The sequence below is a fragment of the Nerophis lumbriciformis genome, linkage group LG05 (genome assembly GCF_033978685.3).
Source record: "Nerophis lumbriciformis linkage group LG05, RoL_Nlum_v2.1, whole genome shotgun sequence".
Classification (NCBI taxonomy): domain Eukaryota; kingdom Metazoa; phylum Chordata; class Actinopteri; order Syngnathiformes; family Syngnathidae; genus Nerophis; species Nerophis lumbriciformis.
The window spans coordinates 46,827,833-46,840,332 of NC_084552.2; the positions used below are offsets into that span (position 1 = coordinate 46,827,833).

Below are 12,500 nucleotides of genomic sequence, written 5' to 3' on the forward strand. Positions count from 1 at the left end.
GGATGGTGAAATTCCTAAATTCCTTGCAATAGCTGGTTGAGAAATATTGTTCTTAAACAATTTGCTCAGGCATTTGTTCACAAAGTGGTGATGCTCGCCGCATCATTGTTTGTGAATGACTGAGCATTTCATGGAAGCTGCTTTTATACCCAATCATGGCACCCACCTGTTCCCAACTAGCCTGTTCACCTGTGGGATTTTCCAAATACGTGTTTGATGAGCATTCCTCAACTTTCTCAGTCTTTTTTGCCATTTGTGCCAGCTTATTTTAAACACGTTGCAGGCATCAAATTCCAAATGAGCTAATATTTGCAAAAAATAACAAAGTCTTCCAGTTCGAACGTTAATTACCTTGTCTTTGCAGTCTATTCAATTGAATATAGGTTGAAAAGGATTTGCAAATCATTGTATTGTGTTTTTATTTACGATTTACACAACGTGCCAACTTCACTGGTTTTAGGTTTTGTACTATAATCTTCCAGAGAGCAAGGAAGCGAGGAAACACCTCACCAGTCGATCATGTCGAAATTGTACACAGGCTTGAGATCAATAGTTCGTCTGCGTTAGCGCTTATAATAACAATATCGCCAATGCTTGGTTAATATTCAAATCACGAAATGTAAATAGAGTATTGTTGGCGTTTTTTAAAATTATTATTTATTGGATTATATGGGCGAAATAGAGGACCTCCCATTGCGGACTTTTATTCACGTTTTTTTACAAGTTAGAATGCATAAAAAGAAATCCATCCGTCCATACGTCTATCTAATGATTGTGACTGACAGGAAAAATGTTCAAAAAAAAGTGCCGTTCCCCTTTAAGACTACATTCATTGGGATGTGCAAAATAAATGTGCTTGGATTAATGGGTGCACACACTTAAATACAATTGAATTTTGGGGGGATTTGACCATACACCATTGTTTTTTTAAAGAAATCCACGCAAGTCTTAATATATGAGGCCCCTGGTTCCTGGGTTTTCACTTAGTCCTGTTACCCTCACACATTTTACCCCTCCGACAAAATGAGGAATATTCCACAAGTCACATGATCACAGGAAGTTGCATCATTCACATATTTTGTAGGCCATGAAAATACCAGAAGTAAGCATTTATTTTTCTGTATATTCGAAGAGACTGGTTCTCGCCCGGAAAAGGGTGGAGTGCCATCTCCGGGTTGGGGAGGAGACCCTGCCCCAAATGGAGGAGTTCAAGTACCTCGGAGTCTTGTTCACGAGTGAGGGAAGAGTGGATCGTGAGATCGACAGGCGGATCGGTGCAGCATCTTCAGTAATGCGGACGCTGTATCGATCCATTGTGGTGAAGAAGGAGCTGAGCCGGAAGGCAAAGCTCTCAATTTACCAGTCGATTTACGTTCCCATCCTCACCTATGGTCATGAGCTTTGGGTTATGACCGAAAGGACAAGATCACGGGTACAAGCGGCCGAAATGAGTTTCCTCCGCCGGGTGGCAGGGCTCTCCCTTAGAGATAGGGTGAGAAGCTCTGTCATCCGGGGGGAGCTCAAAGTAAAGCCGCTGCTCCTCCGCATCGAGAGGAGCCAGATGAGGTGGTTCGGGCATCTGGTCAGGATGCCACCCGATCGCCTCCCTCGGGAGGTGTTTAGGGCACGTCCGACCGGTAGGAGGCCACGGGGAAGACCCAGGACACGTTGGGAAGACTATGTCTCCCGGCTGGCCTGGGAACGCCTCGGGATCCCCCGGGAAGAGCTGGACGAAGTGGCTGGGGAGAGGGAAGTCTGGGCTTCCCTGCTTAGGCTGCTGCCCCCGCGACCCGACCTCGGATAAGCGGAAGAAGATGGGTGGATGGATGGATGGATGGATGGATTTGAAGAGACTGGGATGAGGTTAAAACCTCAGCACGTTCCTGTTAACCAAATTATATTTTCATGTTATTTATTTTTAATATGCAATGCTTCGTTGAATCAGTCATGTTGTCGACCTCATGCTATTAGCTTAAATGCCATGAGGTTATATTTCATCATGTATTTGGTAATTATATGCTAAAATCTCACTCCTGTTACTCAAATGAGTCTTCTTAATCTTATGAACCTTGTACAAAAAATATATGAAAGGTATCTGAGATGGGCCAATACACATTTGTGGTAGTTAAATATGAGTATTATCAGATGCGGCTAATGGTCACCTTCGACTTCAAAACCCTCCATCAACATTTTATATACACACTGCAAGTGTATATATTATGTACTAACAAACACGTTCATAACAATATGTAATATGTGCAATATTTACCGGATATTGCCCAGAATTATTTCTTCAGCGCACTGATTTCTGTTTCCATAGCAGCCCACTTCCGACTTCTGGCAACATGTGTGTTCCTACTTCCGGAATCAAACACAAGTGTTTTCTAATCAGGGCAGACTTGGTAACTGACAACGAAGACAACTATTTTTGGACAAATGAGGATTCACAACCTTATCTTTTTAAAGCTGAATGTACAGAGGATGAACTACTGCTTATAGAAGCGAGCAGAAAGGAAGGTAAGACGGAGCAGACGGAAGCCAAAAGAGTCAGTCGAAGCTGCAAATGTGGTTTTGGAGACAAGCTGTTTCGGCATAAATGGCGTGCTTACCCAAAATCAACAGGAAACGTCCCCGTCCAGATGGACCAGACAAACAACTGTCCATCGAGTGAGTCACACTTTATATTGATCATGATACACGTAGCACGCCATGTGTGTTAGTACAACTACATCACAGACACTGTCTGGCTAGCTCAGCTATGTACAAACAAAACATGAAATGTGGGCTAATACTTTACAGATACTGTAATATGATTGTTCATGTTTTTCAGTCAGGACAGATTGGTGTCTCATCGCGTTGTGTTGTGCATTACAAACTTAAACGCGTTTTGTGCTGACGTAGAAGCTAGCTTATCTCTTTCGGTAGCTAGCTTTTACGGCTAATACCAAAGCACGCTGATGTGTTACTACGATAGAATAAAAGTTCCTCAATGTTCGCTCTTACAATAACAATGTCGCTACAGCTTGGTTATTTTACAGGTTACGGAACGTAAATGAAGTATTGTTGAATGCATTTTTAAAGGGATTTAATGGTAGAATCGATTTCTCCCATTAGCTGCATTGCTAGCCACCTAGAACGAGACGATTTTTACATGTTGGAAATAAAAAGAAAAAAAATAACTTTTGTTTTCTTGTCTCATAATGATTGTAGACAATAGGCAAAATTCCAAAAAAAAGTGCAGTTTCCCTTTAAAGCCAAATGTAATAACAGTAAGTGCTGAGCAGCAGATTATACGACTTTTAACAAGTCAGCACGCCGAGTGCAGCGTTGTGCATTCAAGAACCATTTCTTACTGTATTTTTCTTCTGTATTCTCATTAAATTGTCTTCATCATTTATTTTAAATGTAATTCATGATTGTTTAACTGTCTCTAATGGCCACACACACACACACACAGACACATTCACAGGCACAGCTGCAGCCTACTTTTACATGGAGGAGAGAGAAACAATAAATAAATAAAATGCATGGATACACACACACGCAACAATCAGCCTCAAACACACAGCCCCTTTCTTTCCTCTTTGGACACATACACACACGCATACACACACACCCACACACACACTCACACACTGAGGACACGCAGTTCCTCTGGAGTACAGCCTGCACTATTTAGCGGAAAGACAGTACTTTATTGTTTAGTGGATTACTGGATAAAGAAATGCTGGCTATCATTAGGAGGGAAGCACAGACATTAAGGTTGAAGGAAATGAAGGAAGCCATAAGGCATTCCAGACATTCCTTACGCCTATTTTTCCTTCCTTGTGCTTCCCTTTTTTTTCCTCCATGTGAGCCGTGCTGACCTGCAGCGATCAAACGCTTGCAGCGAAACTAATCTCTCTCTCTCTCTCTCTCTCTCTCTCTCTCTCTCTCTCTCTCTCTCTCTCTCTCTCTCTCTCCGTGAGCGAGAAGAGAAAAGGCTTGACCGCACACTCGATGGCACGACTATTCAGCTGACATCGGTCCAATCCACAAGTTCTGCTCAAAACTTGAGAGCTACTAACATTTTTATAGAGGATGATCTATTTGTGTTGTTGGAAGTGCAGTGAGTTCATAAAGCAGTAGGTTGCAAAACGATGCATTATTATGCAATTGTACAGTAATTCAGGTTAATACATCACAGCATAGGATAGAAACCCCTAAATCAGGGGTCCCCAAACTACGGCCCAAGGGGCTGAGGACCAATTATTAAAAATAAATAAATAAATAAAAAATAAATAAATAAATTAAAATTATTTTTTTTTTCTGTCTTTTCTTATCCACTTTGTACCCCTTGCTACTCACTGTGTCTCCTAGCCGATCAGGCAAATCATATTGTCTAAAAATGCATTTTCTCATCGATAACGTGACATCATCGCGCGCGCGGAAAGTGCGCTATATATATCTAATATATATATATATATATATATATATATATACACATATATATATATATATATATATATATGTATATATATACATACAGCCCGCCCCCCGGCCAAATTGTTTTAACCCAATGCGGCCCCCGAGTCAAAAAGTTTGGGGACCCCTGCCCTAGATGCTATGTTACTTCTCATGCTGTAAGGTTAGAGGGCCTTTGACTAGCAGTTTGTCAGTAAGTCCCAAAAACAGTTGAGCTCTCCTGTCACCTGAAGGATCTTTGACTTGCAGTTTTTGGCAAAAAGTCCTTAAAACCAGCAAAGCGCTCCTGTCATAGAGAAGATATTTGACTTGCAGTTTTTGCAGGACAGGCTCAAAACAGCAAAGCTCTCCTGCCTACTCAGTGGCCTTGTGGTTAGAGTGTCCGCCCTGAGATCGGTAGGTAGTGAGTCATACCAAAGACTATAAAAATGGGACCCATTACCTCCCTGCTTGGCACTCAGCATCAAGGAATTGGGGGTTAAATCACCAAAATGATTCCTGAGCGCGGCCACCGCTGCTGCTCTCTGCTCCCCTCACCTCCCAGGGGGTGGAACAGGGGGATGGGTCAAATGCAGAGGGTAATTTCACCCTCTGTGTGTGACTATCAGTGGTACTTTAACTTTAATATAAAGGATTTTTGACTAGGTTTTTGGCAGTAGGTCTTTAAAAACAGCAACGCTCTCCTGTCATTTAGAGGATCTTTGATTGCAGTTTTGGCAGTATGTCCTTAAAAACAGCAAAGTTCTCCTGTCATTTAGAGGATCTTTGACTTGCAGTTCTTGGCAAACAGTCCTTAAAACCAGCAAAGCGCTCCTGTCATAGAGAAGATCTTTGACTTGCAGTTTTTGCAGAACAGCCTCAAAACAGCAAAGCTCTTCTGTCATATAAATTATTTTGGACTAGGTGTTTGACTGTAGGTCTTCAAAAACAGCAAAGCTCTCCTGTCATTTTGAGGATCTTTGATTTCAGTTTTGGCAGTATGTCCTTAAAAATAGCAAAGTTCTCCTGTCATATGAAGGATCTTTGACTTGCTGTTTTTGGCAAACAGTCCTTAATACCAGCAAAGCGCTCCTGTCCTAGAGAAGATCTTTGACTTGCAGTTTGTGCAGGACAGGCTTAAAACAGCAAAGCTCTCCTGTCATATAAAGGATTTTGACTAGGTTTTTGGCAGTAGGTATTTAAAAACAGCAAAGCTCTCCTGTCATATAAAGGATTTTGACTAGGTTTTTGGCAGTAGGTATTTAAAAACAGCAAAGCTCCCCTGTCATTTAGAGGCTCTTTGATTGCAGTTTTGACAGTATGTCCTTAAAAACAGCAAAGTTCTCCGGTCAATTAGAGGATCTTTGACTTGCAGTTTTTTGGCAGTAGGTCCTTAAAAACATCCAAGCTCTCCTGTCATATGAAGAATCTTTGACTTGCAGTTTTTGGCAAACAGTCCTTAAAACCAGCAAAGCGCTCCTGTCATAGAGAAGATCTTTGACTTGCAGTTTTTGCAGGACGGAGCTCAAAACAGCAAAGCTCTCCTGTCATATACTGTAAATGATTTTTGACTAGGTTTTGGCAGTAGTTCTTTAAAAACAGCTAAGCTCTCCTGTCATATAGAGGATCTTTGACTAACATTCTTTGCAGTGGGTCCTTGACAGAGTCTTGCATTGACATGAAATAGAGATTAAGACTCAAATAATGAAAAGAAGAGTCCTTTGTCCACTGAAAACGCGGCCCCCAGACCAATGTAGCTGAACAGTCCTGGTCTTTGGTCACACTATCTTGTAGCTCTATGACCAGGCTTGCTCCACAGGCCCAGATGGCGAGAGAATAGGAGAGAGGAGTCAATGGTGACCTGCTGTCAAGTGGAAAATTCTACCTGGTCACATCTAATGCAGGAATGTTACAGTGAGAAAAGAATATGCGCTCACCAAGATTGCACATGATGGCTTCTTGGTCAAGAAGTCTGTGTACATTTGCTGCTTGTTGTGCAAAGCAGGGATAGGTTGCCATGGTGGTCGTCATGGCTAAGAATGACTGGAGCAAAGGTACAAGAGAAGGAAGCGAAGCTGAGGTGCACATTCCTCAGCAAGGGAAGCCAGCGGGTTAGGGGGGGCGTGACACAACGTGTCTGTGGGCGCGTGTTTGTCCGCGGGGCGCGTAGCAATAAATTAGCGCAGCCACTAGGTTTCTAATGTGGAATCCGGGAGAGAGCTGAGTCACTGTGTGATGACAGAAATAAGATGTACATGAAAAGAAAGCAGTGGGGCTGAAAGGGAAAGTAAAAAAAGGGAATATTTCATGTACAGTACACTCAAACTTTAATGCGTGTGAATAGAATATTTTAATATCTTATGTGAGGACTCGCCGAGTGTTGATGTCTCAGTGCAACCGTTCCTTTTTAAGCGGGGACACACAGACGGCACTAGTGCATGAGTCACTGCGTGGCCGTGAGTGACAACGCAACACAAAGCAATGTGTTCTCTCGCCTCCTGCCAGCAGACAAGTATCTTCCCGATCCGAAATCCACGCGCTTTGTCTGCTCTGTTTTACGGCAGCAAGAAAAACTGCATCAAGTACTAAAGATGTTTTTGGATGGATGTGTTGTTTTCAAGGTTTTGAACAATCTTTACGCCATTACAAGTTTTTATACAGCAAACAAATTAACAATACTGGAGCGTTAACCAAGTGCCATTTTGAACAAACAGTGACCAAATGGAGTCACACAGACATGGAACACACTAGCAGCTCATTTTAGAAACTATAACAACTTCCCAGCCTTCAAAAACACTAAAATAATGTTTAAGACAAACCAGTCCTGTACTCATGCAGTTGATTACTTTTATATTGACAATAATCATTGTCAATATAAGTCATTTTGTAAGTATGTATGATGCTGTCTGTTTGTATGGTGCATGCATTTGGACAACAGATGCATTTGAGCTTTTAATTAAAGTTAAGTACCAATGATTGTCACACACACACTAGGTGTGGTGAGATTATCCTCTGCATTTGAGCCATCGCCCTCACCCCCTGGGAGGTGAGGGGAGCAGTGAGCAGCAGCGGTGGCCGTGCCCGGGAATCATTTTGGTGATTTAACCCCCAATTCCAACCCTTGATGCTGAGTAATGGGTAATGTTAATTCTGGCATATTTACTAGAATGTTTTTTCTCATATGTTGATCAATATGTCTTGATCAGATAAAGCCATTTCAAGTCAATTAAATTCTTATGGATTATGCCGAGCAGGCTTAATTAACCCTTTTCTCTAATAATTTACCTGCGTTTCCTCCTGCACCACTCTGTACTGCTCCTTCCATACGGCCATCTTTGTGGCTTCGTCCTTCCTCAGCGCACGTTCTTTCTTCAGCTCTGGACTCCAGAAGGTCTTGATGGAGTTCATGGACGAGCTCAGCTTGGACTCCCTGGCATCTAACTGTAACAAAGCGACATTCCAGCTTCAAAATAAAACTTTGTGGATTCTACATGTTCTTTTTACAGATTGCTCATTAGAGAGCAGGATCACACAAACAATTCAGTGAATGGCTCGTCACGAAACATTAGGAAGGGACGAGGAACGGGCAAAGAAAGAATTCGTCCAATCTTACGTCTCTGCGAAGAAGTTCATTCTCTCTCAGGACTTCTCTCAGCTGGGTCTGCAGGTCCGTCATGGCGCCCTCTCTCACCTGCTAACACACACACATTAGTTTAGCATTTTAATAAGAAACACATTTGTTGGTGCTGTCAAGGGATGAAAAGAAATGGCGATTAAGTCAATATGATCTGTAAATAATCTGAGTAATCTCTTTCTAATCTCATCTAAAAATGCTGAGAAAATCTCTAAACCAGAGGTATTTTCATTTTAATTCATTACGTTAATATAGAGATTGATATGTAACTAAAACGTGGCTTCATGAAGTACTTTATTGTTTGAACAGATGCATTTACTAAAATAGACATTAAACTATTTCCCCTAAAAGACCCATTGAGGCTATAAAGTGTGTTTTATCCGATTTCTTGAACCTGGGCAATAAATAGTTTTTATCGACAAATTTGAGTTTTTTGTTGCAGACGATTAAAAAAAAAATGTTTTTCTCCTTCTGCTCCAGTATTCTTTGGCCCCCCGGAGCTTCCGTAGGTTACAACCTTCCCCTTACTTCCTTAGTTGAGTTTCACAAGCCTAGCAAAACATGGCTAATGCTAACGTAAACAAGACCGAGATGTTTTTTCCCAAAGAAAAGAATAGTGTTTTCAGTGGTTTAGATTTGCAGCAACAGACGAGACTGCACGCTGCAAAGTTTGTTTAAAAAAAGACAACTCCACAACAAATTTACTAAGCGTTAAGTCACGTGCGGGAAATGCAAAGCTTTACAAGGCGAAAAAGACCGTAACAACCAACAACAAAGTCCCATTAAAATCAACTTACTGTGGTGGAATCATTTACACAAGGTACCATGTATGATAGGAAAGAAGCACAGTGGAAAATGATCATTAAAGCGGTTGCTCTGCACATAGCTAACTAAAGATGCGGTGCCCATGATGCAGTAGAAAAGCCTGTTTTTATCAACCCATTAAAGCTATAGAGTCATCTCAATGCTACATTTTTCTTTACACAGGTATTTTATTCAAGACAGAAGATTTGTACACTAATGGTCTCAAAGATGGAATTTATTTATTTGCATGTAATGATATGCTACATTTTTGTTTTTGCCTCCATAGGTAACTCTATATTGAATAATTGTATTGGATTAGGACAATGCATATTGATCCACATATGAGCAAAAGCGTCACAATAAATATGCCAGAATTAGTCACAACAGCTAAATTAATGTTTCATCTGTTTAATTTTTTGGAAATTACTTTTTACAAACTCCAATATATATTTGTTCTCACATTTTAAAACGATATTTTGGTAAGAGTAAAATGCAGAGTATGCAGTCGCAATGTCATTTCAATCTCTATGCCGCTCTATTCTGCCTATTAAAAAAAACATCCAAACACCTTCATTACGGTTTTATTTACATGATGTTAGTATAAATGTTATGTAGTAACGGGAACATTTATAATAACATTTGATATTTATGTATTTTCATTATTTTAAGCATACGCGGCACAATTATTTTAAAAACGCATGACGACAGTCGCTTTTTTTTTTCTTTTTTTTTAACCTTACTGATTATTACTCACTGCAGACTTCATGAGCGCCAACAAACATAATAAAAAATCACTTACTGTATAATATATGCTGTCATTAGGATGCCGACTACTGGGATTTTCCTATCTTCTCATTCAGATGAAGAATGACTGACTCATTAGCCTTGCGAAGAACAGGGTGGTGGAACAAAGTGTCTTTTCGTGTCGTTCTCGCCATTGCCAGGTCTAAATTGACTGTCAAAGTGTACCAACCTGTCGGAATACGTCTTCATCCTTCTACTATCCAGGTGAGAGGCATCATTTATGAAGTACAATAAAGTTTGACGAGCAAGGAAGCGAGGAAGCAGCTGATCAGTCGATGATGTCAACATTGGCACTCAAGCTCGTGATCACGGCGCCGCTATAAATAGTTTGTATGCGTTAGCGCCTATAATAACAATATCACTAATACTTGGTTAGTATTCAAGTCCCAAAATGTAAATGGAGTATTGTTGGCGCGTTTTGGATGTTTTTTATTGGGTTTTATGGGCGAAGTAGAAGACCTACCATTGACTCCGCTGTCAGCTGACTTTTATTTACATTTATGTATGAGTTTGGATTAGAGATGTCCGATAATGGGGGTGAGGTTGAGGTGGGCGGGGTGTATATTGTACAATTGTAGCGTCCCGGAAGAGTTAGTGCTGCAAGGGGTTCTGGGTATTTGTTCTGTTGTGTTTATGTTGTGTTACGATGCGGACGTTCTCCTGAAATGTGTTTGTCATTCTTGTTTGGTGTGGGTTCACAGTGTGGCGCATATTTGTAACAGTGTTAAAGTTGTTTATGCGGCCACCCTCAGTGTGACCTGTATGGCTGTTGATCAAGTATGCTTGCATTCACTTGTGTGTTTGTAAAAGCCGCATATATTATGTGACTGGGCCGACACGCTGTTTGTATGGAGAAAAAGCGGACGTGACGACAGGTTGTAGAGGACGCTAAAGGCAGTGCATTTAAGGCACGCCCCCAATAATGTTGTCCGGGTGGAAATCGGGAGAATGGTTGCCCCGCGAGATTTTCGGGAGGGGCACTGAAATTCGTGAGTCTCCCAGGAAAATCGGGAGGTTGAAACCGATATCGATAATTTCCGATATTACAATTTAAAGCATTTATCGGCCGATATTATCGGACATCTCAAGTTAGGAAGCATTAAAAAAAAAATACACCTGTCGTCATGTCTTTCATAATGATTGTGAACGATAAGCAAAATTCCAAAAATGTTTCTCCTTTAACAGAACACATTTGACAATTGTCTATATTTTTCACAATTACAAAATTTATATAATACATTTTTTTACTGGCCCAAATAAAATGATTGGTGTTTCGTCAACACATACGCGCAGGGAGCGCGTGCACACATACAAAAGCAGTCCAAGAGAAGCAACGAACAATTTGAAGTCATGTTGTTATCCTAGAATACACATTCAATGACAGCTAACGCTAGCTATTCAAACTTATATTATTAGATTAGATTAGATTAGATTTATTGGTCCCCTTGGGGAAATTCATTGTCACTGCCGTACATTTAAACACTAGACATTACACATCACACACAAAAAAATAACAAAAAGACATCATACATGACTAACACACATTTACAGGCTTGTCAGACAGGTCGGCCGGGCCTTTAGCTGACAACACCCAAGGCTAATGTGTGTGCATGTGTTACGTATGTACGTAATTACGTCATTATATACTAGAAGCCGTAAAAGGGCAGGATATACTGTGTAAAATACATTGGAAAGTTGGCGCCCTCAAGGCATCTGTGTAAATGTTGCAAACAGCCCCTTTAAACTGTGTTCACCCTGAAGGGTAGGATGTCCAAATCAGATTGTTTTTTTTTGGCAAATCCGATCTTTTTATGCAGTTGATACAAAAATAATGTGATGTCTAATGTAAACGCAATCAGACCCGCATTCGGACATGATGTCATGACATCACACTGCAGTGTTTACAGAAGTAAACATGGCTCCAATTCTAGTAGGTCTCAATCCCGGCTCATTTGTGGTTATTTCAGGTATTTTGTGCAATTTTTCTATTGTGGGATAAATAAAGTCTAACCTATGTTATCCTATCCAATCAAAGTCAAAATTTTCTGAACAAAATTAAGGAATAAGGCAAGCATTTTGGCTCTTGCAGTTTGTGGGACATTTGCGTCAACATCTGCTCTGAAGAGCGTGTAGACAAGCAGTCAGACACAGCAGTGGTGAAACATTGACGGGAATTATTAAAATATTATTTTTGCCTGTTTTCTGCTCATTCCTCAACAATTCTTTTTTGCAACCGTCTATTTTGGCGAAGAATTATGACATGTGTCGCTTTTTGATGACGTTTTAGTCAGACGAACGTGACCCAATCGTTCAGATACATATCTGATTTATATCCACATACAAAAGAGGCCTTAATTGGATTTGAAAAAAATTGGAATTACACTTTTAACATTGACATGAAAAAAATCTGATACTGGTCCCATAAAGTATGGGTAAAAAAAATCTGAATTGCCCTGCAGTGTGAACAAGGCCATAATGTCCGCCCTCACTGGGATGCAGATTGATGGGATGCTTGTATCTTTCAGCACAATACTTGTACGTCTTGTTTAGATGATAAATTCAACATACTTCTCGACTTATGGCCACAGCCTTCTATGCGTGATTTATGATCCAGCATGAACTTTTACAAACTCACAGGCGATTCAGCAGCAGCAGAAGCAGCTCAGTAGATGGCTTATTAAAAATTGTTCCTCTGTGTTAGCTCTTACAATAACAAATTTGCTATTGCTTGGTTAATATGCATCACAGTATGCAAATAAAACCTTGTTGGCGTTTGAGGACATTAGGTGGAATAGATGAATCTCATTATCGCTTT

At 40.6% G+C, this 12,500-nt stretch overlaps 1 protein-coding gene across 22 annotated transcripts in view; it reads right to left on the reverse strand.

Moving 5' to 3' along the window:
• LOC133605969 (ELKS/Rab6-interacting/CAST family member 1-like) overlaps positions 1–12,500 on the reverse strand; it is a 149,292-nt gene that overhangs the window by 120,005 nt on the left and 16,787 nt on the right. For 12 of the 22 annotated variants that reach the window (XR_009815206.2, XR_009815205.2, XM_061959423.2 and 9 more), the window contains exons 3-4: positions 8,057–8,134; positions 7,729–7,884 (exon numbers count right to left, since the gene is read on the reverse strand). Coding sequence is in view for 18 of the 22 variants with exons in the window: in XM_061959423.2 (XP_061815407.1) it covers positions 7,729–7,884; positions 8,057–8,134 (234 nt within the window). In the remaining 4 variants the exon portion in view is untranslated. Of the gene's footprint in view, positions 1–7,728; positions 7,885–8,056; positions 8,138–12,500 lie in introns of all 22 variants that reach the window. The other 10 variants (XR_009815203.2, XR_009815202.2, XM_061959419.2 and 7 more) reach the window with 1 other exon arrangement.